Source organism: Nanorana parkeri, unplaced genomic scaffold (assembly GCF_000935625.1).
Source record: "Nanorana parkeri isolate BGI_ZX_2015 unplaced genomic scaffold, ASM93562v1 scaffold1216, whole genome shotgun sequence".
NCBI lineage: Eukaryota > Metazoa > Chordata > Amphibia > Anura > Dicroglossidae > Nanorana > Nanorana parkeri.
The window spans coordinates 141,063-166,892 of record NW_017307484.1 but is presented as its reverse complement, the minus strand read 5'-3'; the positions used below and the strand labels follow the sequence as shown (position 1 = coordinate 166,892).

Genomic DNA, 25,830 nt, shown 5'->3' with positions numbered 1-25,830 from the left:
AGTCCTTTATGCTATGGCAGACTGAAACAGCTAATAGACAGGAAGTGAGGCTTATTTCTATTCAGTATAATGGTAGACTGTAAACAGCTTGCACTTCATAAATGTTTCAATATTAGTGACAATGGGCTCAATTTACATACCTAAAACCCTAAGATAAGCCTTCTTATTATAAATAAAGTTACAGTGAACCTCAGTGCTTGCTGATTTGTTTCACCACGTGGATCTTAGATGCCTTTGACTGCTTGTCCACTCACATTTTCACAATGAAAAAAATCTCCATTAATGGCTGCTGAGAAATGAAGTGAGGTGTCAGTCACGTTAGACCAATGTTTCTCAACTTTTTGTCAGTCATGGCACCTTTTCAAAGTATGCAAAATCTCTAGGCACCCAAGTGTAAAATGTGAAGAAAAGGTAAATGAAAAAAATTACTTCCCCCCCCCCCCAAAAAAAAAAGAAACATCAATACCAAGCCCTTATCCTAGGAGAGGGTCTGGTATGGATTTTAGGAGGCAAAATAACATATAAAAAAAAACAACCTGGTTTCTCCTCCTTCAGATCAGAGACAACCTTTTTCACATCAGATCTCCCGTTCACATGAGCAGCCCCCTTCACATCATAGTCCCCCTTTAGTGAAAATGTAAAGGCACCCCTGACAAAGCCAGGAGGCATCCCATGGTTGAGAAAGGCTACATTAGACAAAGAAGCCAGTTAATACGCTAAGGAAGGAATACTTATATACACTCACCGACCACTTTATTAGGTAGACCATGCTAGTACCGGGTTGGACCCCTTTTTGCCTTCAGAACTGACCTAATTCTTCGTGGCATAGATTCAACAAAGGTGTTGGAAACATTCCTCAGAGATTCTGGTCCATATTGACATGATAGCATTACGGGCCCAAAGTGTGCCAAGAAAATATCGCCCACTCCATTACACTACCACCACCAGCCTGAACCGTTGATACAAAGCAGGATGGGTTTATGCTTTAATGTTGTTTACGCCAAATTCTGACCCTACCATCTGAATGTCGCCGCTGAAATCAAGACTCATCAGATTAGGCAACATTTTTCTAATCTTCTATTGTCCAATTTTGGTGAGCATGTGCAAATTGTAGCCTCCATTTCCTGTTCTTAGCTGACAAGAGTGGCACCCGGTGTGGTCTTCTGCTGCTGTAGCCCATCTGCTTCAAGGTTCGTCGTGTTGTGCGTTCAGAGATGGTATTCTGCATACCTCGGATGTAACGAGTGCTTATTTGAGTTACTGTTGCCTTTCTATCATCTCGAACCAGTCTGCCCATTCTCCTCTGACCTCTGACATCAACAAGGCATTTTCATCCACACAACTGCCGCTCACTGGATATTTTCTCTTTTTCTGATCATTCTCTGTAAACCCTAGAGATGGTTGTGCATGAAAATCCCAGTAGATCAGCAGTTTCTGAAATACCCAGACCAGCCCGTCTGGCACCAACAACTATGCCACGTTCAAAGTCACTTAAATCCCCTTTCTTCCCCACTCTGATGCTCGTTTTGAACTTCAGCAGATCGTCTTCACCACATCTAGATGCCTAAATGCATTTAGTTGCTGCCATGTGATTGGCAATTGAACAGGTATACCTAATAAAGAGGCCGATGAATGTATTTGGCATAGGCCACTAACCTAGCTGCAGATGGGAAAAAGGTTTGGTTCTGCCAACTTCATTATAGAGAAAAACTGTGCCATCTTCTGAATGGAGAAGTGGAATTTAAGTTAAAAAATTAAAAATTGCCTATTGGCAGCTTCTTTTTTTGACTGAATCTACTGTGTTTGTCCCTTCTGCCATAAAAGCTTTCTGCTGCCTGTCAGCAATTAGTTTTTTGCCCTGTACACTAAGCCAAGCATGGGCAGCTCAATGCACAGGCTCAGCATGCCAAGAAGTAACTCTGGCTAATCAAGTGACTGCAGAATTGGAAGAACACCGGGATGAAAACATAACGGGAAAGGACCTAAGCAAAGGAGTTGTAATGGAAGACTAGCATCAGATGTATAAGTATCAAGAACTCACAATTCTCCTGTAGATGAAGTTTGCCAACATTTTTGATGAAGAAGAGCGGAATTGTTTCCTGTATTCCTTCCGCACCTGTAATTAAAACTATGTAAATATGCCTTTGCCTTCCTCACAAAGGTAAATTGTCATACATTAAAGAAACCTTGCCGTCAACTTACGAAATTGCAGATAAAAGCACGGTATTTTACATTCTTGCTTGCAGTGTTTCTCCTTTCGATAAATATTTTTTTATTCACTTGCACTGTGCCTTTGATATTGCTAGAAAAATAACTAGTCATTTCCGCAGCACAGACACTCCCCCCTGGCATGTCAAAGCCCTCTTCTCTTCTAGGGGTGTCTAATTACTGTCTGTGCTGATCCAGCTCCTCCCCCTCACCACTTCACCTCCCTACATAACCTCTAATGTAGTAGCTGGGGCAAGAATGATGGGGAGTATTATGGAGTTTAATTTGAGTGACAGATACGAGTTTGCTAGGGCTGCTGATACCGCATCCAAGATGGTGGCACCCAGCAGCAGTCTCAGCGCTTTTGGATGTCTACCCAAACAAGGCTTTTACAGGTAAATACCATGTATAAAATAGGTTACGGGGGTTGGGACAAATCATTTAACAGATGCTTTTACAACAGTCAACTTTTAGCCATGAGGAAAGAACAAGTGGTGTAGCTGTATCTGCTACACCACTTGCCATCCAGCCAATTGTAATTAAAAGGGAGGGGAGCAACCTCTTGATGGCAGGTGCGAGTTATTAAATGTCCTTTCTCGACACCCAGCGGGAAACCATACACATTGTTTACAGCCAACAAAGACTGCTGCATATAGGCGTAGGTGTTGGAGAGTGTGCACCCCTACTCCCATCCGCCACCAAGGCTATCCCTGGCTCTGCTGTCCTCCGTGCCCGCCCAGGACCAGCACAGCGGGTCTCTGTGGCTGGATCGAAGGGAGATCAGCACACTTTTACCAGCTGAGCTCCCCTCCGGTCACTGGACCTGGAAGTGATGTGTATTACATCACTTCCAGTTTCAGGATGTCATTTCTCTGGCTGCTGTAGCCGAAGAAGAAGCTGGTGAATCAGATCTCTGCTTCTTTGCCATAAGACCCCTGATGGCTCCCTAAAGAGGACCTGTCACTGTATCTGTCCTGTCACATTGGGTGCTTGTTACCCCCTATGTGCTAGCAATAAGTTAAGTGTAAAAAAAATTAAACTCTCATATAAAAAATACATGAAAATATAAAAATTCACACATTGTTTTGTTTTTTTAATGTTTTATGCATTTTTTAATGCCCCCACATACACGCACATACAAATGTAAACATGCGTTGGGTGCGCATAAGTGTGAAAACGATGATTGAGCCACATGTTACATATCACAGCGAATGTCAGAGTACAGACAATCACTTTAATAATGTTAACACTAATTTGATGAGCGGTAAAAGCTTTTATAGAGTCGCATATGGGCAATTTTGGGTATGGTAGTCTTTTGCGATTTCACAGGCGCACGCAATTTTAAGGCTTGACGTGTTTTTTATGTACTCGGCATGACCCCGTCTTTTATATTTTACCAAAAAATTGGGTAATAATAAATGTTTTATAACATAATGCAGCGAAAACTGGGTTTTTTTCAAAATATTTGGTAAAAAAGAAAACCCCCCAGTGGTGATTAAATACCACCAACAGAAATCTCTATTTCTGCCAAAAAATATATAGAATTAGTTTTGGCACAGCGTTGCAAATTAATAAATGTCAAAGTTCCGCAGCACTGAATACTGAAAAATGGCTTGGACAGAGAGGGCGTTTAACACCCCGGTCTTTAAGTGGTTACAAAATGATAGCTGGAGTTAGGCTTTAATTGGTCACTTACCAAAAGTCTATTTAAAACTACATGTTCATTTAAGACTATCCTGTCTCTTTTGTTTTTGTCCATAGTTCCACACATTTCTTCAGACACATTTGATTGAAGCATTGTTACATGAACTTGAAGAATAGAAGCATGTCAAGGAGGGCACAGGGGGATTGAGGGGTGGAGAGAGCACTTTCTTCCCTGATTAGGTAGTATCCCTTGGGAAACCACCACAAAAACCAAAGCGGAGTACAATTGTCCTACTTGTACTGGTGATAGTACCATTCCATCCTTGCCAATAACCTTTCTTTGATTATGTTTAACAAACCTACAGCACATTTATTACACCCCATCATCATGCAGAATTACCTTGAACCCCCTCCAATAAGCACAAATAGTGGATGCTGCCTTTTCCTGGCAGTTTTGTAGTTTCATGCATTTCACCAACACACGAGCCTAAAAACCAAATCAACAGCAATCAAATGTGCATGCAACAAATCAGTCCTGCATTCCATACTTTTCATATATTTATTTTTTGTGCTTGATTGATAATTATGTATTGATTAAAAATGTTCTGCGCTATTTAAAGTTGGCATGTGAGAAGACTCTTACCCTCCAGCCTCGGATGAAGGCTTGCAAAAGTAAAGCAGAGTACCGCACCTTTTGATAATTTTTCCTTTGCTGCAATAAAAAGGGGAAAAAGACATAAGGTCAGACATACGCTTACAAATTTTTTAGTCATTTTACTTTGTCTAGCTCCTTATGGGTGTGCCTAAGCCCTGGAGCACAATTGGCTAACTTGGGTTTTTAAGGTTATTTAGGTCAGTCACTTGCAATGGTGTAGGAACAGCGGTGGCGGCTTTCGCAAATAGGTCTAGCCCCTGTAAAAAGAGAGTGTTACTACCCTCTATTGCAGGCTGCATCAGCGCTTACTTTGGCAAACTGCATGAGATACTGGTCAGTAGATCAGTGCTGAGCAGAAAGCTGCTCTTGGTTGACAAAGAGCAAAGTGTTGCTCTCTTCTGTACTTGCTCACATGACACCACAGATCACATGACCAAGTGCAGAGGACACATGGAGGAACATCACTGCACGGATGATTCTTGTGCTGCCACAATAGTTATATTCACAGCCACAGTCAATATTCACTTTAATGTTAAATTAAAATGTATATAGTTTATTTTCCTTTACTTATGGATTTTCTATGGCTAAGTTCATATACTGCCAACTAGTAGTTATTTTGGTTATTGCACATGTTTTTCTGTGTTCCCTTCCATCACATCTATGATGTATTTCCCTTGTGTGTAATGCTCCGCCCTTCTGTAACAACCAGACCCCACAGGTCTTATTTTAGGTGGAGGATCACAGCTGCAGAAGTATGAGGAGGGGGTGCAATCCTACACCACAGTGAATTTACAGTCTTATGGTAATGAGTTAGGCAACAATTACTTAGCATGAAAAATAGATGAGGTTTTATTGTAGGGAGCAGTCCTTTTAGATTAGTGGGGTGAAGGATGACAACAATCAATGGGAGCAATCAAGTTATCCCTATGCACAGTTCTATCAATATGCAAGCATTTGGAAATCACAGTCTGTGGTATGCTTACTGATATTTTAGTTGATAGGAATGATAAGGAGAATGTTGGTGCCCTCCGGTGGATCTTTAGAGTAACTGCAGTCCAGATTGTAATAGTCCTTGCTGAAGCTGGGGATGAAGGAGGTAGTGGAGACCGAATTGCAGGGAAGTCAAAGCAGGATGTGCTGGTGGTTTTGGAGGGGCTCTGTCCGGCCCAATAAGAGGAAGAGGTTCGGTGCTGGGATACAGGAACTTGCCTGGCGTCTTCACACTTGCTCGAACGTCAGGCAAGTGTAACATTCAGCCTTAACTAGGGAGTGGGGGAGGAGTCCTGGAACGAGGAACAGGTGAGTGATCGAGTGCACCTGTTACACCTTCTTCTTCAATAGTCATTTCTTGTGTCATGACTGCTTGTAACAGGATATGTTAATCTGCATTGCATGCTCAGAAACATTATCATCTTTGACCGCCTTAAATACTGCCAATTCATTCATCTGCTGTATCCTGTTGTTTGCTATATCCTGATGTACAGAATAAAGCACCTTTGTGGATGGAAAAGTTATTTGGTGAGTTCAGCTATCTGATAAGGATTGTCCGCAGTGATTATATCTGCTTATACAGGGCAGGCATAGAGGTCTCAGCAAGGGATAAATCGCTAATACTTCAATCGGATTGTAGAATAATTCTAATGATTTCACTTTCTCTTTAGGGGATCAGTACAACCATTTCCTTTAAGTCCTCAATTCCAGTATAATTCTCTGCCACAGGTTATTTGAGCTTGCCCCAGCAGGGTGTGCTTGAGAGATATGGATATCTGATGGAACAGTCAGTGGGCCTGCGGAACCTGCTGACAGATTAAATATCTGAGCCATTTCCTTTTCTGTCTCTTCCCTCTAGGGCTTTTGCCCTGTAAGAATGTCAGCTTAGAGGTCAGTCTCTCCTAGGTCTTCAGCCCAGGCACATATGAAAAATGTAGGCACAGTATCCTTGCTATGCTTTCCTTCCTTCGAAGTTAAGACTGAGACACAACTTGAAACTCAGTTGCCAGAGGGCCTGAATGTTGAAGGAGTCCAGCAATTATAGTCTGTAATTTTAAGCTATCCATAAGAGACTTTAGTAGATACTTTAAGGAGGCAGCTACCCTGTTTCCCTGAAAATAAGACCTACCCTGAAATTAAGACCTAGTACCATTTTTGGGAATGGCTAAAATATAAGACCTACCCCGAAAATAAGACCTAGTTGTGACCATTCCCTGGGCCGGTGGTGGCATAAGGGGGAACTTGAAGAGCCGCAGGAGAGAATTAGTGGTGAAAACAAAGTCAGCGCTGGACGAAGCGAGGCGGTAGCGCAGGGAGCAGAGCCGCATAAGCCGATGCTTCCTCTATAGCGCCGGCTCCTGTCACAGGCAGATGTGATACTAGATGGACTCCATCTGTGAGTGAAAGCGCACTTCGCTCATTCTGGTTACCAAATTGATCTTGGAAGGGTACGGCATCCCTGATTGCCCTGATCACCCTATTCTTAACTTTGCCATTTTGGATTATTATATTTGGATTTGAGTTAACTTTGGATTGTTATACATTAAAAAAAAAAAGACCTACCCCAAAAATAAGACCCAGTGTGTTTTTTTGAGCCAAAAAAAATATAAGACAGTGTCTTATTTTTCGGGGGAAACACGGTAGAAGAGATTGAGGCCTAGTCTAATGCTTAAGAACCAGTATAGAATATCCCGATCCGCACCTCACCCTCCTCGCATATTGCTTTGTGCAATAAACCTTTTTTTAGTTTAAAATCTACTAACCCCCATTAATTCTAAAGAACCAGAGCAAAGGACCATGCCTGAGGAGAATGTTTCTGGGACGTTACTGCAAGTAAATGGACTTAAAACATTCATAATGTAGCTGTTTGATAGCTGAAGATCAATATTCGTGTATATTATTGAAGATCGGTACAAATCTTCTGTTATAAGGAGGCAGTGATGTATATCACTGTCTCTTTAGCCAATTCAGTGAAAACATTCCGGTGAGTGGTAACTTTCTATTATTATTTATACCATGCCTGTAAGCCAAATTTAAATAAAACACAAAAGTTGGGCTTTAAAGGAGAACTATGGGGTTAAGGCTTTTCCCCATAGTTCTCCTTAGGGTAACGGGAGGACACAAACTAGCATCCTCCCGTCACCCTAAGCTCAGTATACCGCGAGCTTTAGCTAGCGGTATACTGAGACGCCGCAGCTGACAATTATGTCTGGATCCGCCCAGCTGCGTGAGTGACAGCTGGCTCTGCCTATCTAGAGACAGAGCCAGCTGTACCCACCCCCTCCTCGGATCGGCGCGGGGAGCTGGGAATCCAGCCCCTCCCCTGTCATGGCATAGAGCCGTGACAGGATCGAGAGGTGAGCGAACCCAGCATGTGTTCGCTCACCTCCCGATCTACTAAGCCGACCTGTGAGAGTCTCATTGTCACAGGTCGGCTAGAAAACTTAAAGGAGAACTATGATGCGCAGGGAGCAGAGCCGCATAAGCCGATGCTTCCTCTATAGCGCCGGCTCCTGTCACAGGCAGATGTGATACTAGATGGACTCCATCTGTGAGTGAAAGCGCACTTCGCTCATTCTGGTTACCAAATTGATCTTGGAAGGGTACGGCATCCCTGATTGCCCTGATCACCCTATTCTTAACTTTGCCATTTTGGATTATTATATTTGGATTTGAGTTAACTTTGGATTGTTATACATTAAAAAAAAAAAGACCTACCCCAAAAATAAGACCCAGTGTGTTTTTTTGAGCCAAAAAAAATATAAGACAGTGTCTTATTTTTCGGGGGAAACACGGTAGAAGAGATTGAGGCCTAGTCTAATGCTTAAGAACCAGTATAGAATATCCCGATCCGCACCTCACCCTCCTCGCATATTGCTTTGTGCAATAAACCTTTTTTTAGTTTAAAATCTACTAACCCCCATTAATTCTAAAGAACCAGAGCAAAGGACCATGCCTGAGGAGAATGTTTCTGGGACGTTACTGCAAGTAAATGGACTTAAAACATTCATAATGTAGCTGTTTGATAGCTGAAGATCAATATTCGTGTATATTATTGAAGATCGGTACAAATCTTCTGTTATAAGGAGGCAGTGATGTATATCACTGTCTCTTTAGCCAATTCAGTGAAAACATTCCGGTGAGTGGTAACTTTCTATTATTATTTATACCATGCCTGTAAGCCAAATTTAAATAAAACACAAAAGTTGGGCTTTAAAGGAGAACTATGGGGTTAAGGCTTTTCCCCATAGTTCTCCTTAGGGTAACGGGAGGACACAAACTAGCATCCTCCCGTCACCCTAAGCTCAGTATACCGCGAGCTTTAGCTAGCGGTATACTGAGACGCCGCAGCTGACAATTATGTCTGGATCCGCCCAGCTGCGTGAGTGACAGCTGGCTCTGCCTATCTAGAGACAGAGCCAGCTGTACCCACCCCCTCCTCGGATCGGCGCGGGGAGCTGGGAATCCAGCCCCTCCCCTGTCATGGCATAGAGCCGTGACAGGATCGAGAGGTGAGCGAACCCAGCATGTGTTCGCTCACCTCCCGATCTACTAAGCCGACCTGTGAGAGTCTCATTGTCACAGGTCGGCTAGAAAACTTAAAGGAGAACTATGAGGTGAGTGCTTTTCACTCACCTCATAGTTCTCCTTTAAGTTTTCATATTCAGTTGTTTCTCTTCCTAGAGAAAAAACATCTTGAATGATGCAGAAATGTACCTGATTTCCTCTGTAAAATGCAGCAATGACGATCTCGCTCTGTCGCATGAGCAAAAATTGTTTACGCAGCTTCCAACCACGGAAGAAGGCTTGTATGAGGGCAGCCAATTCATTCAGCTTCTTCCTGCGCTTCTCTTCTAAGTCAAAGAGCTAAAAAAAATATATATATCTTGAGCTCAGTTTTTATAAAGATATCATAATCCTTTTTAATTCCAATGACATAAACACTTACATGAAAAGTATGCTTATAGCTATATAACAAGACTGCATTTATATATGAATAGAATGTGACTGAAGCACTACACTTTAACAGCAATTTATGGACAAATACAATTCTTCAGTGTCACCCCTGTGCCCTATGAACCTGTGTTCTATGGATTTAAACGTAACTGCTGATATGGATAAGGCCTTTATACTCGCATAAAGGTAAACCCCAATGCTTAGGTCAGTTTTATTTGTAACTGATGTTTTGCTTTTTTGTTACAATTTATATTATTGATATAAAATCTTTTTTTACAGTACATTATTCAAGGTTCTCCTACGACACTGGTTTTGCAGAGAGGTTTTGCAGTTTTTTAAAGTAACAGTCCAGCTATGACTGCTCTCTCTGTGGCTGTCTCTCTAATGGGATCTTCTGAACAGACCAGAAAGGAATGCAGGGAGCAGGGAGTCTGTCACATAACAGATAAGTAGATATAAAGAATTCAAATGCATTATTTCATATTTTCCAAACTAAAAGAAATGAAACAATATCTTTTAAAATTGTATTATTTAATCCCAAACATAATAAATAAGGGAAATATATGTACAAAATACTATACATTCATTTACTTTAAATAATGCTATCAATGTGTGTTAATGATTTTAAAATCTTGTTTATATAGGAGGATATTTATAGTAGAGAGTGGATCTTTCCGCTATATACTGCAATATTATTCCACACAGTGGTCTGCATTTTAGTCCTATTTATAAAACATAGTTTGCGTTTTGGAGCCTGCAGTGTCCAATACAGTACTCTCTGCATAAAGCAACAGGGGAAACCACGTAATTGGACCTTGACAGGTCACGTGACCGTGTTCTCCCTTCCCCCTCTTTTTTTTTACTGATTCATTGTAATAGCAATTTGCTAACTTTAGAGTCCTGAAGCCAGTGGAGTGCTATGCGCATTTTTAAAGCATATTGATGCTCATCAAATGTGTTTTTTTTTAAAGCAATGATAGGGCAGCAGTTAGGCAAGACCACTGTTTAACCAAAAGACCCCATAGTATAATTTATTTAGTAGCACTTTAAAGTGACTGTCCTTGAGTGCTCTATTTCTTTCTATGGAAGTTTAGGAATAACAGTTCACTGAACACAATACAATGTTGGAATAGCTGTCTTTTTTTTATGGACTTTTTGCTGTTCAGCAAGGATGCTGGTTTCACTGTATATGACTACTATACTGTATATGACAATATACTAGAGGAAGAATCTACAAACCTAAATATAAAATACTATTATGAAAATGTGCAAGAGTGAGCAAGTATAAATGTAGAAGTTAAATCACAGCGATACACTAATAACTCAAAACAATTATTAAAACTACACTTAACTTTTCCTTACATGATCAGTGTATTCTACCTACTAGAAGGAAGGATGGAAAAATAACATACTGATTCTGGAGTCCTGATGAATATTTTGGTTCGACCATATGCAAGCTCTTCTTTTGAAATGTTGACATTTGGGTCATTTAACAAAGCTTCAGTTCCCGCCCTGGCACAACACACAACAGCAATACGCATAGTTATAAAAAAAAAAATGGCCACAATAAAGCTACTTTCAAAAGGGTTGGTCATTATTATACAGAAGGTGTCTGACACAAAGTCATAACTTGTACAATGTACAATTAGTCGACAAAAACCAATGCATTTTAGTAAAAATATATATAATTCACTATGCATTAGATAGTCTTATCAATATGGGTTATTGTTTTACAAACCTTGTTTCTATACATAGAATATTTTAAAAATTCTACTGAATTCTGAAAACTAAGGCTGTTAATAAAGCTCCCTACCGCCATCACACAGCTTCTCTAATATACCATATATCCTCTTCCAGTGAGGCAGCAATAAGTGTACCAGAGGTAATCATTGCTACACTACCCAAATGTTTAAATGTAGAACTCCAGGTACAACTGGGTATAGTTAAGCTGTACTAGGGATGCACCGATACCACTTTTTTAAGACCGAGTACGAGTACCGATACTTTTGATCAAGTACTCGCAGATACCAATCCCCGATACTTTTTCTTAAAGGGACAGGTCACATTTTTTCTAAAGCAATACAAACTAATGCTTTAAGGTCACTTTCTTAATATTATGATTCATGAGATGACGAGGGAGCATGACGCTGGCTTCCCGGCCAATCAGAATGTCGGGCGCTGCGTCATTACACGGCGCCCGGCTTCCAGATTTGCTAGCTTCCTGACCAATCGAGAAGCCAGGCAGCGCGTCATTGCACGCTACCCGGCTTCCTGATTGGCCGGGAAGTCGGCTCCATGCTCTCTCATCACAATTGACGAGAGAGCATGCAGCCGTTTCCTGGCCAATCAGGAAACCGGGCAGCGTGTAATGATGCGCTGCCCGGCTTCCTGATACAGGAAGTACTGGTGCTAGGTATCGGATCATTTGGGCGAGTACCAGTACTCACCCAAATACTCGGTATCGGCACCGATACTGATACTAGTATCGGTGCATCCCTAAGTTGTACCAATAACAAAATCCTTTTGCAAATCGATCAATATCTTCCCATTGCACACCATACCGGAATAGACATTGCTGGTCAGCAAGAACTGTCGAGAGGCATCACATATAAAGTAATATACTATATGTCACCAGCACGCCTTGGAACTTTTTGCAAAGTTCAAACATTTATTTACAGATCAGGGAAGTGACTACAGATAGAAGGACATCATAAAATAATTTTGATTGTAATATAAGGTTTGTCTAAATTAGGGAAATGTAACAGTAGAGCTGTCAGCAGTCAGTACATTACTAGAAACCAGTGCTGTAGTAAGGATTTGTCAGGGAAGGTGGCATTAGTATAGGGAATTACCTTTTAACATTAGTTTTTCAGCCTCTAACATCTCAGGGCCTCATTATAAATTCTAAGTCCCCACAGCCCTTCCACCACAACAGCAAGCTCTGCTAAGCTCTCATTGAAATGACAATTCAGCGTCCCTTGGTTACCTAGTGACCAGGTAACTAGGGGGGCGCTGATCTGTCATTGCAAGTGGCCGGAGCCAGCCGTGAGATGACGGCTGGCTTCGCCCAGCTGTCAGTAGCAGTCTTTCAGCCGGCCTGCTTTGGCTTTCACCTCGGCTCAGTCAAGCCGAACCATATGCCCTCGGCTCGACCGAGCCGCTCGGCCAACTTCAGGAGCTGTATGGGCTGTAGAGAATAGCCCGTACAGCAGCCCTTCGGTTCTACTGAACTGAAGGGCTCAGGTGGCTGAAGCAAGCCGAAGGATCAGCCGGAGCTATGGCTGATCCTTCAGCTAGCTTTGTGAATAACCTCCTTATTTAATATGTTATGATTATAACGCTTTGGACTGTATCTCAAATATATGATATCTCCCTGCAGTAATCTTTCCTTACCTTGGATCCCCTTCCCAACGGGGCCATGTTTGTTTACTCAGCAGCTTGTATCTGTTCAGGAAAGCACTGTACACCTGCCGATAAGCATATCCAGCACGGCGAACTCTGACATTCTCCAGCAAACCCAGATACTTGACCTGTGTCTTAACAAGCTGATCATCAAACAGAGATGGTTTCTTTGTGTTGTTGGGTTTCAGACATCTGTTTCACAGAAAACATAGAATTTTTAATTTTTAATTCAAGCACAAAAACTGAATAAACACAATTACAAATACAGTTTAAAAATACAAAGGCAACAAGCAATGTTATTATTAAATATTGTAGGGCCTTGATTCTTGGTGCAGTTGCACAATGTGAGTAGCTGCTGTCATAATTTAAGTGTTTCTATTTCTGCCCACCAGAACCACCCATAGATAGCCAAGTATGGGAAATTAGTTACCGAATATAGTTGGGGTTCTTGGCATACAGATTCTTCATAAGTGTTGACACAGAGGTTTTGAACTGGAAGCCAACAGTGGGTGGACGTTTCAGCGAGGAGTTCTTTGGGTCACCTTCTGGGAACAAAGATTTCAGTAGCACATGTTTGGCCTTCCACATGGCTTGGGAGAGATCTCTGAAGAGAAGGTCGTTGTTTTTGTCCAGAAAACCAGCAGTGTTGTAAGTGACCTGTACAGAACAGTTATTGTTTGAGAGTCTCACGTTTATGAATTAAAATAATAGAGATACCTAAGCGGATGTTATGTATTTTTTTTTATTTTGTAGAAAGAAGTAAAGCAAAATAAAGCAAACCCAAATGTGCAGGGGAATTAAAAAAGTGACTTATGCACATCATTGGATGATTGAAATGAGCACATGTTCAGAAGTCATGGCTTGTTCTAAGGTAGTGGTGTTCGAAAAAAAATATAAATAAATTAGTCTGAAGGAGAGAAAAATCATAGAATTAGGAGAGATTTAATAATGATGAAAATTAGAGATTATGAAATGTAAGGAGTTCAAATGAGCAAAGAAGTCGAAACAATGTTGATAGATATGATGGGATCTCCCTCTAAAAAGTAATGGGTGCTCTTCAGGGAAGCCTATCCCACCTCAACCTAACCACTGAACCTTCACATTCTCACATAATTCATTCCCACAGCTACCTCATGTATCATTTCCCCCTCCTCTTTTAGATTGTAAGCCCTCAGGGGCAGGGCCCTCCTTACCATCTTGTCTTAAATTGTATTGTAACTGTAATGTCTTCCTTATATTGTAAAGCGCTGCGCAAACTGTTGGCGCTATATAAATACTATGTAATAATAATAATAATAATAAAAAGATGGCATTTTCATGAAAGAAATACAAAATTTTGCTTTTAGATGACTGATGGGGATGATGCACAAATGTTAATGTGTGTTGTAGTATATTAATACCCCAGAAGCATACTTTACTGGTATATGGCTTGTTTGTAGGCCATAATATTTTGTATACTAAACGCTTCTTGGTGAAACATTTCTAGAAACATCCAGTGCATATATTATAATTGCACACCAGTCATTTTAAACACACTCAGGGGTCTACCTGCTGATTGGCCTGTTTTAAAGTAATGTGCCCCTTGTTCTGGGTACCTGCCTCCATAGATTACATAATCATGTGAAAAAAGCATTGTGATACATATCTGAATCTAGATGCTATGATTATAAAAAAAACGTAGGCCAAAGGAAACAAGGAGGACTTTCTAAATGAGTACAATGTCAGTGTTTCCTGTACAGTATAATTAGTTTGTAGATTTAAGACTTAGATTCATTAGAACGTAAACTTTTACAGTTTAACCTTTTCAAGCTTAGTTAAAACAACTCTGTAATGATTTTTTTTTAAAAACCCTGTAAAAGAAGAGTTATTGTACATATCTGACTCACTGTCCATGCCTTCGATCTTTGCTACTTTAAAGGGAACAGCTGTTGCCATTGGAAGATTTCCCATCCATTGCTGAAATTTTAGATTTTCCCTCACTTTTAGCCCTCGTGACAATGTTCACCAGGGCAAATAGTGAGGGTGAATCTTTCCTTCCTACTCTAAACGTAATCATCAAGATTTAGTTTTAGATACAATTTAAAAATACACCTTATACTTTAGTATAATCCTTCATCTACTTTGTCATTTAGTCATTACTAAATACTGGTCCTCGCAAAGCTTAGTAGTCCTTTTTGTGTTTACAAACGTTTATTAACAGGTCTATTCACCAAAGGGTAAAGAGTTTGGAGAAGGCAGGAAAAGTGAACAATCTAGGACAACATAGCTGAACCGGAAAGTGAGCTGAATTGGAGAATTTTTCCAGTTCAGCTATTTTGGCCTAGATTGTTCACTTCTCCTGCCTTCTCCAAACGCTTCACCCTTTAGTAAATAGCCCTGTAAATGATTTTGTCATTTGTTGCATTAACAAGTGGCTTGGAAAACTAAAGACATGTGAAATCATTTGAAAGAATATGCCCTACTCAAAAGTCAAACAGAAGCTATTCTTACCTGTCCAGCATAGTGTTCTATGCGGAAAGCGCTGTCAGCCAATGTGGTGTCAGTGATACGTTTTTCATTCTGTGTAGCCTTGCTTTTGAAGTGGTTGTGGTTTTTGAATTTTACTCCTAGTTTGGTTAGAAAGGTGGCATCCGAGACATTCCCTGGGCGCAGGCATTCTTCATCAAGCACTGCTAAAATGCCATTGGTATTCTGCAGGGGGACAGATCATGTACAATTCTCAATTTAAAATATTTTATACTATCAAGTATTACTGTATTCTCCATCTAGCCTTCTAGAAATATATATTACCTAATAACATTCTGCTGAATATTTTTTTAATCATTTAACTGTTAACGAGAATAATTAAAACATCAGATATGACAAAAAAAAAGCAGTGCAAGATTTTAATTTTACTGATAAGACTAAAAGGCAACACCAAGCCTTGAAAATAGTAAAGACCTGGAGGAGAATGGTACTGTTCCACTCGACTCACAAAGAAGAAATATTTCAACTTTTGTGAACATATGAGTTACATTAGTGCAAGATTTTTGGTCAGTAATCAGAACAAACGGTCAATCCCATCAAGCCAATATAACATTTAAATGGGAAATATAGTTGATGAGTAAAAACCAAGTAAGAAACAAAAATGATCAATTTCAAGGAAGAGCCGAGTTCCTATTTGTGATATATAAGAATAAAAATGCTGCTTACATCCTCTATGAGATTACAGATGATTTCATTGTCAAAAAAGGTAATACGAGTCCATTCGATTCCCTAAGAAGAAAAATGAAAAATAAAGAAACAAAATTAGTTTATAGTGCATGGTGTATTTCAATTTATAATTAGGTGTCACTGTTTTTTTTTTTAATAAGTGATATTCCATGCTTAAAATAACCATTTTATTAATGAGTTACAATGCAACAATCTGTTTCCAGGCTTTGATTGAAGGCCAACTCTATTTAAAACTAAATCAGGAGTTAAATCTTAAAAATGCATTCAAATACTTTAACTTCTAACAAAAATGTATCTTATTTGTGTGTCACTTGGCTGTAGATCCTTAAATCATCTCTGAATAGGTGCCGACACTGTCCTTCCTTCTGGAGGGTGGCTACCTTTGCTCCCCATGGTCATGTGTGTGTGTTGTAAAGTAGCCACCACTCCAAGCTCACTCCTGTGATGGACTACAATCTCAGTTTAGTTTAGTATTTTTTATTGAGATTGTAGTCCATCACAGGAGCAAGCTTGGAGCAGTTGCTACTTTACAGCACACACAGGAACCATGGGGAACAAAAGTAGCCACCCTCCAGAAGGAAGGACATTGTCAGCACCAATTCAGAGATGATTTGAGAATCTACAGCCGAGTGATACACAAATAAGATACATTTTTGTTAATAGTTAAGGTATGCGCATGCATTTTTAAGATTTAACTCCTGAGTTTATAGTCACTTAATTTCAGGCTTGAGTAGACACTGTTGTTCAGAGCTGATAGTCTATGTTACCTGACTCGGACCTTTATGAAGGCGTTATAAGCTTAAATGATGAGAACTAACACCAATGTTTAACTTTGAAGAGGTTTGCACTTAAGAATTGGAAATACTGGGACACACTGCATGTCAAAGAGAAAGAGATTAGGTGGCGTGTGCATGTTTGATGTCTGTACAGTCACTACATTCTTCCAGTATGTATAGATCAGGCAGCCATATAGCTCTTAAATCACTTTCTGACCAGAATTATGAGAAACTATTTGGATTGCTTATTGTTCTTCACACCACTTTATTTGTTTAAAATTAATGTTTGAATATGATAATTGATGATACTATGATAGAAAGCATGATGCTCTCCTAAAACTTGCATAGGAACTCCGCCTTTACTAGCCTCCAGGTTTTTCTTTTTTTTTAAAGTTTGTTTACAATCGCTGAATTGTATTCAGATGTCAACTAGGGTAGGCTCTCTATACCCTACTTCTGAAACAGCTTGTACTCTTCATACATAGTATGTACTTAATAGTATATCTCTAAAAAGTTACCTAATACACAGATTCATGAAATGTTCTAATCTTCTGAAAGTATTAAAAGGTAAGATAAGAAATAAAACTGAAAGCTAGACTTCTACTTACCTCTCTTGTGTACTCTTCTTGTTCTTCTCTTAATGTCATTTGAATGAAGATTTGTTGAAGCTTCTCATTGCAATAATTGATAATGAATTGTTCAAACCCGTTTCCCTAGTGAGCATGAACGGGCACATGTATGAGTAAATCATCTTTTCTTAAGAAAAATCTCTAAAAACATTTTAATCATTTAGAAAATCTTTTTAAATTATTAAACACAAAATTTATCCACGTATTTGGAAAGGACCTTTTTGAAAAAAGTGGCTGACACCTTTGAAAAAAATTGTGTTTCTCACATTTCTTTATGGAAAATGGCAGGTAAACGATTGCAGGGTTTGCTCATGGACTGTCGAGGTGGTCATTCTGTATATGCACACTGGGCCATTCTGAGGCAGCAGAATCAGCTGGTGCTTTGACAAACACCACAGGGTTGATTTACTAACGTGATAGAGATTGTTCACTTAGCAAAGTCTATGTTCACTGAGCTTAGGAAATAACCTATGTTCACTTCATTTAACCAGTTATGTCCTAGCAATCATTTAGTTTTTTTATTTTATTTCCCTCGCACATGATTGGGTATTCAAAGTGAAAAAAAGGTTTACACTATTTACTATCATTCACTTTGCAAAGTGAACAGCATCTACCCCTTTAGTGAATCAGCCACAACTCATTATAATGTTCATGTGAATGGAAATTGTATTGAGAGTAGAAAAGGACAATTGGAAGACACTGTTGGCACTGATTGCTACAGGGAGAAACAGTAGCAATCAGGACATGTTTTCTAACCATCCAGATTAATGATTCTCCCTGAAGACCAGAGATATTCATCTGAACCTGCTAAAATGGCTGGACTGAGTGACTATCATCTCCTGTGTATTCGTATCAAGTGACTGGAAGCTTGCATTGCAGCACAGCAGGTGAGCGTCTTTTCCTAGTTCAGACCCACATAGCAAAGAAGGACAAGTGGCCACATAAATACAGGTGGCCACATAAATAAATGCAAACTCAATTTTCTCTATGTATTTCCTAAGACAGCCCTGGCACAACACATACCCTAAGTCTATTTCAAAAAGAGGGTTGTAGTTTATATATGATTGGAATATAATTATGTATCAATGTTAGAAGTAAATAGTGCTTGAGAAGTTCTTCCATAAGTATCAATTCTAACCACAAAAGGGAGAAGGGAGATGCAATTGGACCATAACCAAATGATGTAATAAGAATTTTTTTTTTTTTTTTACTACATATAGCATAAAAAGTCACCACATGTATATAAAACGGCCCATTTCTAAATAACTGTATTGGAAAGAATAAGTCTTAAAATCTTACTTCTAATATTTCAAAGCCATAAATGTCCAGCACACCCATCACTTTCTTTCCCTGTAATTCAGACACCTAAGGGCAAAGATATATGTAACCATCAGAATATATTATACTGAATATATATAAATATATATATATTTATACATACATGCACACACACACACACACACACACACACACACACACACACACACACACACACACCTAAGACAAGCTACAGTTGACAGTTGAAGCTTCAATAATGTGTTTGTAATGTAATAACTATTCTTTATTTTGGATATAGTTGTTAATTCTCACGGGCACTTTGATGACTGCTGAGTACACCTAAAAAGAGCATGTAGCCTCTGCGGTGGGCCTACCAGTGGGAGTGTCCAAGAGAACCAACATCTACATCTATCAGAAAGAGCAATTACTCTGTTTCATGTACATAAAGGGGAATACTGTACAAGAGACATGGTGCCTACAAGTCCTTTTAACAAGTTTAAATTACACTGCGACTGTGAACCTAACTATTTACTGGAATTAGCCGGTGCTGTTGAAGCACCGAGGACTGAAAGACATATGTAAGTTTAACTACATTATTTATCTTTTTTAAGCACACAAAAAACTGAATCTTAATAAACAATTAAATAAACAAACCTTTATGCTTTCATTGATCCTCTGTACCAGCCAGCTAAACAGTCGGTCATACATGTTCTTTGCTAGAGCATCCCGGGCATAAATTCCCTAAAGCACAAAGACATATTCATAAGAATTGGCATTGGTATGACAAGTAGTCAATTAAGTGTAGTCCATTGCCGGTCTACATTCAACTTCTTTGACAGTATTTTAAGCCATAATATCTTATATGTGTAATGATAATGTGTAACCATTTCCATATCAAATGTGACCCAAGAACTTTCTTCCCAAGCAATTAAGATATAATAAAATGAAGAGTTCATTTATGGTACTAAAATACCTTCCAAGTGCAAATTTTCCATGGGAAGGAAAAAGGCAGTAAATAAATAAGATGTGTGAGTAGTAGCTTGGTTAGCACAAAGCCCTTGCAATGCCTGGGTCCTGCCTGCAGTTCTTACATGGGACACTATTTTCATAGTGAGGGGAATTTATCAAAACATGGGCATACAAAATCTGAAGCAGCTGTGCATGGCGACCAATCAGCTTCTCCCTTTCATTTTCAAAGCTTAACTAAACAAACTGAAGAGATAAGCTGATTGGTTGATCTGGGCAACTTCTCCAGATGTTGTCTCCTCCATAAATTCCCCTCTGTATGTTCTCTCCGTGCTTGTGTGGGTTTCGTCCCAAAACATACAGGTAGGTTAACTGGCATGTAATTAAACTGGCTGCACTATGAATTTCCTCTTCCAGAATGGATGGCTCAAGCCCGAGCAGAGACACAGGAAGGTTGAGAATGAATCTAGTAACACAGGCCTATAAAACCAGCAGCTACCAAAGAGCTTTTTAGGTTCTGGCTGATGTGCTAATATGGACATTGAAAGACATACCCACACAAAATGTATATAACAAGCCTCAACATTGTTACCAAACACAATTACATCCATTAAAATGGACCTTGTGACTGGTTAAAAACCCGGGATCTTTCAATGGTAGAATGTTGATACATGATATACAGTAGATATATAGAATTACATAGGTTTATAGTATTGTTTAAGTTAATACTATGACGCATGATATAGATGAGTTTAGTGAATCTAGACCCAAAATCTTATTTTATTTTGGTTACAGGAGGAAGGTTGAAATATTACTAGAACCTCTGCCGATCTAAATATTATGGTCTGTGAAGGGAGATTTACTCTCTTAATTTGCCCTGGCGACCATTGTTAGCAAGACAGAAAGTGATGGAAAATACTAAATTTTATGGTTAACGGGGACACCTGTTCCAGTGACAACTGTCTAAGAGAGGAGTTTCCCTCATTTTAGGCAAATTTACTCTCAATTATTGTTAGAGCTACAAGATAGAAAGTGAATGTAAATCTCCACAGTGGCACACAGACAGCAAAAAAAAAACATCTGACAGGATCTTCGACCCTTCAATAATCTATCCAAGAAAACCCCAACAACAGAGTTTTGGGTTTAGCATACTTTGAATTCTCAGACCATTATTGCATACCTGGCTTGCGTCCAGTGTTGTCACCACTTTTTCTTGTCTGGCTTCCACAGTACGCACACTGAAAGCATTTTCTAGTATGGAAGCATCAAGGCCGATCAGTGAGCCAATCTCTCTAACATCTGGATAAAAAAAGGGGAAAAATGTAATTGAAGTCCAGATTCAGCAATAGTGAATTACCAGGACAACATTTCAAGTTTATATAGTATACTAACAGTTCATGAATCTCACAACGTTCTATGTTCTAACTCATCTTCCTTATTTTACTAGGTACAATAAATGTATGCAGGGAACTACCAGAAAAGGATAAAAAGTCAAAACCATATCTACTCTGCTCTTGGCAACATTGCATTATATGTTAAATACAATTATTTCCATCCTAATTTTGCTGCTAAAATAATTTCAAGCAGCATTTAGAAAATAGGATCATAGTATTTATTAAGTCACAATCATTAATATACACACTATATTTTGGCTACAGCCTATCACATTACAAATGTGATTGAATATTGTAAAGGACTCGTGCACCCAGTAAGACAGATGTTTGAACTGGGATCCCTGTGGCAGGGACTATTAGGAGGTGGACATGGCTTTGTAGTGTCCCAAGAATGGTACCTTAAAAAATGCTGATGGGTATTTCACACATGCTTTGGAAACTGGACTGTAGCTAAAAGGAACTGACATGAATAAAGTGTCATGCAATGCTTTATGCCATTTTTTGAGGCTCAGTCAAAGAAACAATACAAGAACCAAGAGCAAAGTGAAAAGTACAGTATCCCCTCTAGCACATACCATTACCTTGCACAGGTTGGATTCAAAGTGAATTCAGATGAGTTATTGTACTCTGAATTAGCACTCTGAGGGTCCTCCACATTTTATTATTACAGGCATTTATATAACGCTGACAATTTGCACAGTATGTTACATATTTTCCTGCCATCACGGAGCTTACAATCTATGGTCCCTAACTCTCAAGCATCCATAATAGGGCCAGTTTAGACAGGAGCCAATTAACCTTCTACCATGCATCTGGAGTATAGAAGGAAAGGGGAGTACATGGAAGAAACTCAGTCAAGCACAGAGACAACATGCAAACACCAGGCAGATAGTCACTTGGCTGGGAATCAACCCAGAGAACCCGTTGCTGCAAGGAAGAAGTGTTATTTTCTAAGCCACTGTGCTTCCCACCACATATAGTAAACATCTGGGAAATTCATAAATGAGGAAAACAGTAATATAAGAATGCATGTATATGATGTGCCTCTAAATACATGTGTCATAATGAGTTTCAATAAGTCAGTGCACATCGCCATGAACAGAGATTTAGGAGCAGTCAGAACTCACACTGAGAATTAGTGATGTAGCTTGAGGCCATTCCATTAGCCTGAAATTGTCCTTTTATCTCAATATTGCCCAGCTTTAGAACAACTGCAGCAATTTCCAGGATTGAAGTAACCTCAGTATCTTGGAATCCAATAGCTTTCATGGCATCCTATTAAAAAACATAATTATCATCAGTTAGTAAATAATGTAAATACACATGGCCTGTATAAAATCCCAGAGGTCTTTATAGATAATTACATGGAGTTATTTAGAAAACTATATCTGACCCATTCATGTAGTATCACAGATGATCAGCCCTTTGCTATGTTTTCCCGAGACACAGAGCAACAATTACACATTTCTCCATCTTGCAAAGAGACAATACATTATGCATTGCAACAATTGTATTGTTGGATTATAATACACAGGTAATGTAAATTACATCAAAAGAAAACGCCCCACCGTTGTTTAAAAGAAGACTGTAGGAGCTGGGGACTCCATTGTGCTGATAGAACCCCAATTCCCAAAAAAATCTACATAAAAACAGAATGCAATAATTGGCAAATCTCATAAACCCATATATTTATTTGATTTTTTTGAAGTATTCCTGAGCCCATGCAGTGATGTCCATCACAGAATCATGACTGTATTTAATGCAGTGCCGTCTGAGGGCCCGAATATCACGGGCATCCAATATTGCTTTTCGGCCTTGTCTCTTGTGCACAGAGATTTTTCCAGATTCTTAAAATCTTTTGATATTATGTACTGTAGATGATGATATATTTAAAGTCTTTGCAATTTTACGTTGGGGAGCATTAATCTGAAATTGTTCAACAATTTTTAAAGGCAGCTTTTCACAGATTAGTGAACCTCTGCCCATCTTTACTTCTGAGACACTCTGACTTTCTAACAGGGACGTGCAGTCAGGGTAGCAGGGCCTCGCCTAGTATTAAGATGGAAAAAGCTGTCAGCTTCAAGTCTGAAGCTGACAGCTTTTTCTCCATTCAGAGTGGCTTGTAACAGGTTACAGAGCAGGGAAAGCTTCCCAGCTGTGTAAATCGTCATGGAAGGAGCGCTGCCCGTTAATTACAGGCGGCGCTGCATCCGGCTTTTGACAGCTAAGTTAGGTTACACAGCAGCAGGCTTTGTGTAAACTAACATAGTGAAGCAAGAGCTGCAACAACCTTTACTCTATGTGAGAGGTTTGAGCTTTGTGGATGGTTTGGACCAATGGCAAAGCACCATTGATCAGCTGTCCAATCAAGAAGAAAGAAAAATGCCGGGATGGGGGAATGCCTCACCCAGCACGGAAGGTACCGCATGTCACAGTTTTTTAAGATGCTCTTTTTATACCCAATCATGTTACTGATTTATTGCCAATGAACCTAATTAGTAGCAAAATGTTCTTCCAGCTCTTCCTTGTTAATACCAACTACTTTGCCAGCTTTTTGTTGCCCTGTCCCAACTTTTTTGAGATGTGTTGCTGCCATCAACATCAAAATTACCTTGTTATTTTCTTATAATGGTACATTTTCTCAGTTTAAACATCTGATATGTTTTCTGTTTTCTATTGTGAATAAATATGAGTTTATGAGATGTGCAAATCATTGCATTCTGTTTTTATTGTAGAATTTACAAAGTGTCACAACCTTTTTGGGAATCGGGGTTGTACATCTGATTAAAGGTTTCCATCTTTTTAAAAATTCCTTTTAATAATATGTAAACAATTAAGGTTCAGATACAGATAGATGAACATAAAAATGTAATAACATAAAATCATAGAAAAAATCTACCTTAACAATTCGAAAGTTTTCAGCATCATTCATCCCCGATAAAGAGCTGGAATCCTTATTTAGATAGACATAGTTGGTGCAGTCTGGAAGCAACTTAAGTTTTCCTAGCAAGGAAAAAAAATGATCAAAGTATAAAATTGAAATGAAAGTTTATTAGTTTATTTATTGACATTAAACCGAGTGCATTGGTGTACAGCAGAGGTGATCAAACTTTAGCCCTCCAGTTGTGGTGCAACTACAAATGTCATCATGCATCTGACTCTGGTAGTCATCCCAGTGGCTGTCAGAGTCCTGCAATGGCTGAAGTTTGGCTACCCTTGGTATACAATAACCTGATATCTAAGTGGCTTTCAGGGAAACTGCATGATTGCTCTGTACACTGCAATACTAAATAATACCAGAAATATCAAACTTTAGGTGTGCCCTTTCCATGACTACATTTTTCCTGGGTTTTATTCAGTTTTGCCAAGGTTAGACAAGGTAAATAGCAATGTAGATATAATTGTTGGGATCTAGCTTCAAAATCAACTTTTCTGTATCTTTCCTACTTTTGTTGAAATAAATATGTTTTAGAAATATGCAAAATGGTTTTAATCAAGATTTCCCAGGAAAAAACAGTGAAATTTGATAATTTATGTTTTTGTTTAAAGACTAAGTCCAGACAGATTTTAATACCTGTCTGTGACCCCATTGGGGAACTGTTCCCTCCCTTCCTGTCCTTTGACATCCAGGGTATGGGCAACATGCAAGGCATGGACAGCAATAAAACCATTGGCAGAAGTTCAAACCCTTCTAAAATCCACTGCAGTTGTTACTATTGGAAACCTTTTGTCATTTAGGTTGCGCAGATTGAGGGTATTTAAAGAGTTGTGGGGTGTGCCACTGTGGTTGCACAGTGTAGGATTACACGAGGAAGAACTTTTCTAGAAAGAAACATGGTCCACAAATGTGAGTGTTTGAGGATGTGGGCTCCCTTTCAGGGGAGCAAGACTAGCCCTGGCTGGGGCAGAGGAGAGTTTTCCACCAAAGTACTAAGCTCAAGGACAGAGGTGTGTGGACAGTGTGGACACTAGTTCTCCTATATGGAACACGGTTTAAATGGCTAAAACTGAAAAAAAGTGAATTAAAGGTAACCCTTGTATCAGTCACTGAGTGGGTAGCGAGGTTGACCTAGATGGCTCAAGCCTTCAGTGTCTGAAAAAAAGCTGCAGTTTCCCTTGTACTTTGCCTTGCTTCTGACCTCCCAGTACTTAAACCCAAGTGAACATATTTGTAGTTACTGTCCTAGCGCGGTTGGGAGTCACTGATATGAGGTCCTCTAATTTAGCCATGTAACTGCAATTTTTAAATCCCATTAGGCTCAGCTGAAAATAATGGTCATTGAAAAAAGTATAGGTATCCTGAATGGATGTTACTGGAACAGGAAGACACAGAAATATAAACCTGACAGAGGTTTTAATCCTTCCCCACTCTACTAGATAGTGCTTTTATTTTTGCCACTTTTCTTAAAGTAGAAATATCACTTCTCTGCCCTCTGAGCCGCTTCCACCAGCACAGAAAATTATGAGAAATCTCCACCATTGGGACACGGACAACAATAACTACCCGACAGAGGGTGTAAGCTCCCTCACTCCCCAGAAACAAAAATAAAAAGATTTGCCTGTGGTAGGGCGATAATGCATCTCAGCTACTAGATTAAAACAAAATTAAAAAGTCCTTCCAGCAAAGAAAATAATGAATATTTACCTGTTCCGCCATTTGCGCCACCAGTCTCCGCTCTTGTAAAGCGCTAAGATTGCTTAGGAATCCATTGTATCCA

At 39.4% G+C, this 25,830-nt stretch overlaps 1 protein-coding gene across 1 annotated transcript in view; it reads right to left on the bottom strand.

The window, feature by feature from the left end:
• MYO1A (myosin IA) overlaps positions 1 to 25,830 on the bottom strand; it is an 82,828-nt gene that overhangs the window by 11,158 nt on the left and 45,840 nt on the right. Inside the window, exons 9-23 of the mRNA XM_018568613.1 lie at positions 24,012 to 24,115; positions 22,240 to 22,387; positions 20,899 to 21,017; positions 19,407 to 19,493; positions 18,774 to 18,839; positions 17,454 to 17,558; positions 16,049 to 16,111; positions 15,347 to 15,547; positions 13,287 to 13,513; positions 12,848 to 13,048; positions 10,867 to 10,966; positions 9,215 to 9,364; positions 4,496 to 4,564; positions 4,253 to 4,339; positions 2,042 to 2,116 (exon numbers count right to left, since the gene is read on the bottom strand). Coding sequence (XP_018424115.1) covers positions 2,042 to 2,116; positions 4,253 to 4,339; positions 4,496 to 4,564; positions 9,215 to 9,364; positions 10,867 to 10,966; positions 12,848 to 13,048; positions 13,287 to 13,513; positions 15,347 to 15,547; positions 16,049 to 16,111; positions 17,454 to 17,558; positions 18,774 to 18,839; positions 19,407 to 19,493; positions 20,899 to 21,017; positions 22,240 to 22,387; positions 24,012 to 24,115 — 1,802 coding nt within the window. The remainder of the gene's footprint in view (positions 1 to 2,041; positions 2,117 to 4,252; positions 4,340 to 4,495; positions 4,565 to 9,214; positions 9,365 to 10,866; positions 10,967 to 12,847; positions 13,049 to 13,286; positions 13,514 to 15,346; positions 15,548 to 16,048; positions 16,112 to 17,453; positions 17,559 to 18,773; positions 18,840 to 19,406; positions 19,494 to 20,898; positions 21,018 to 22,239; positions 22,388 to 24,011; positions 24,116 to 25,830) is intronic.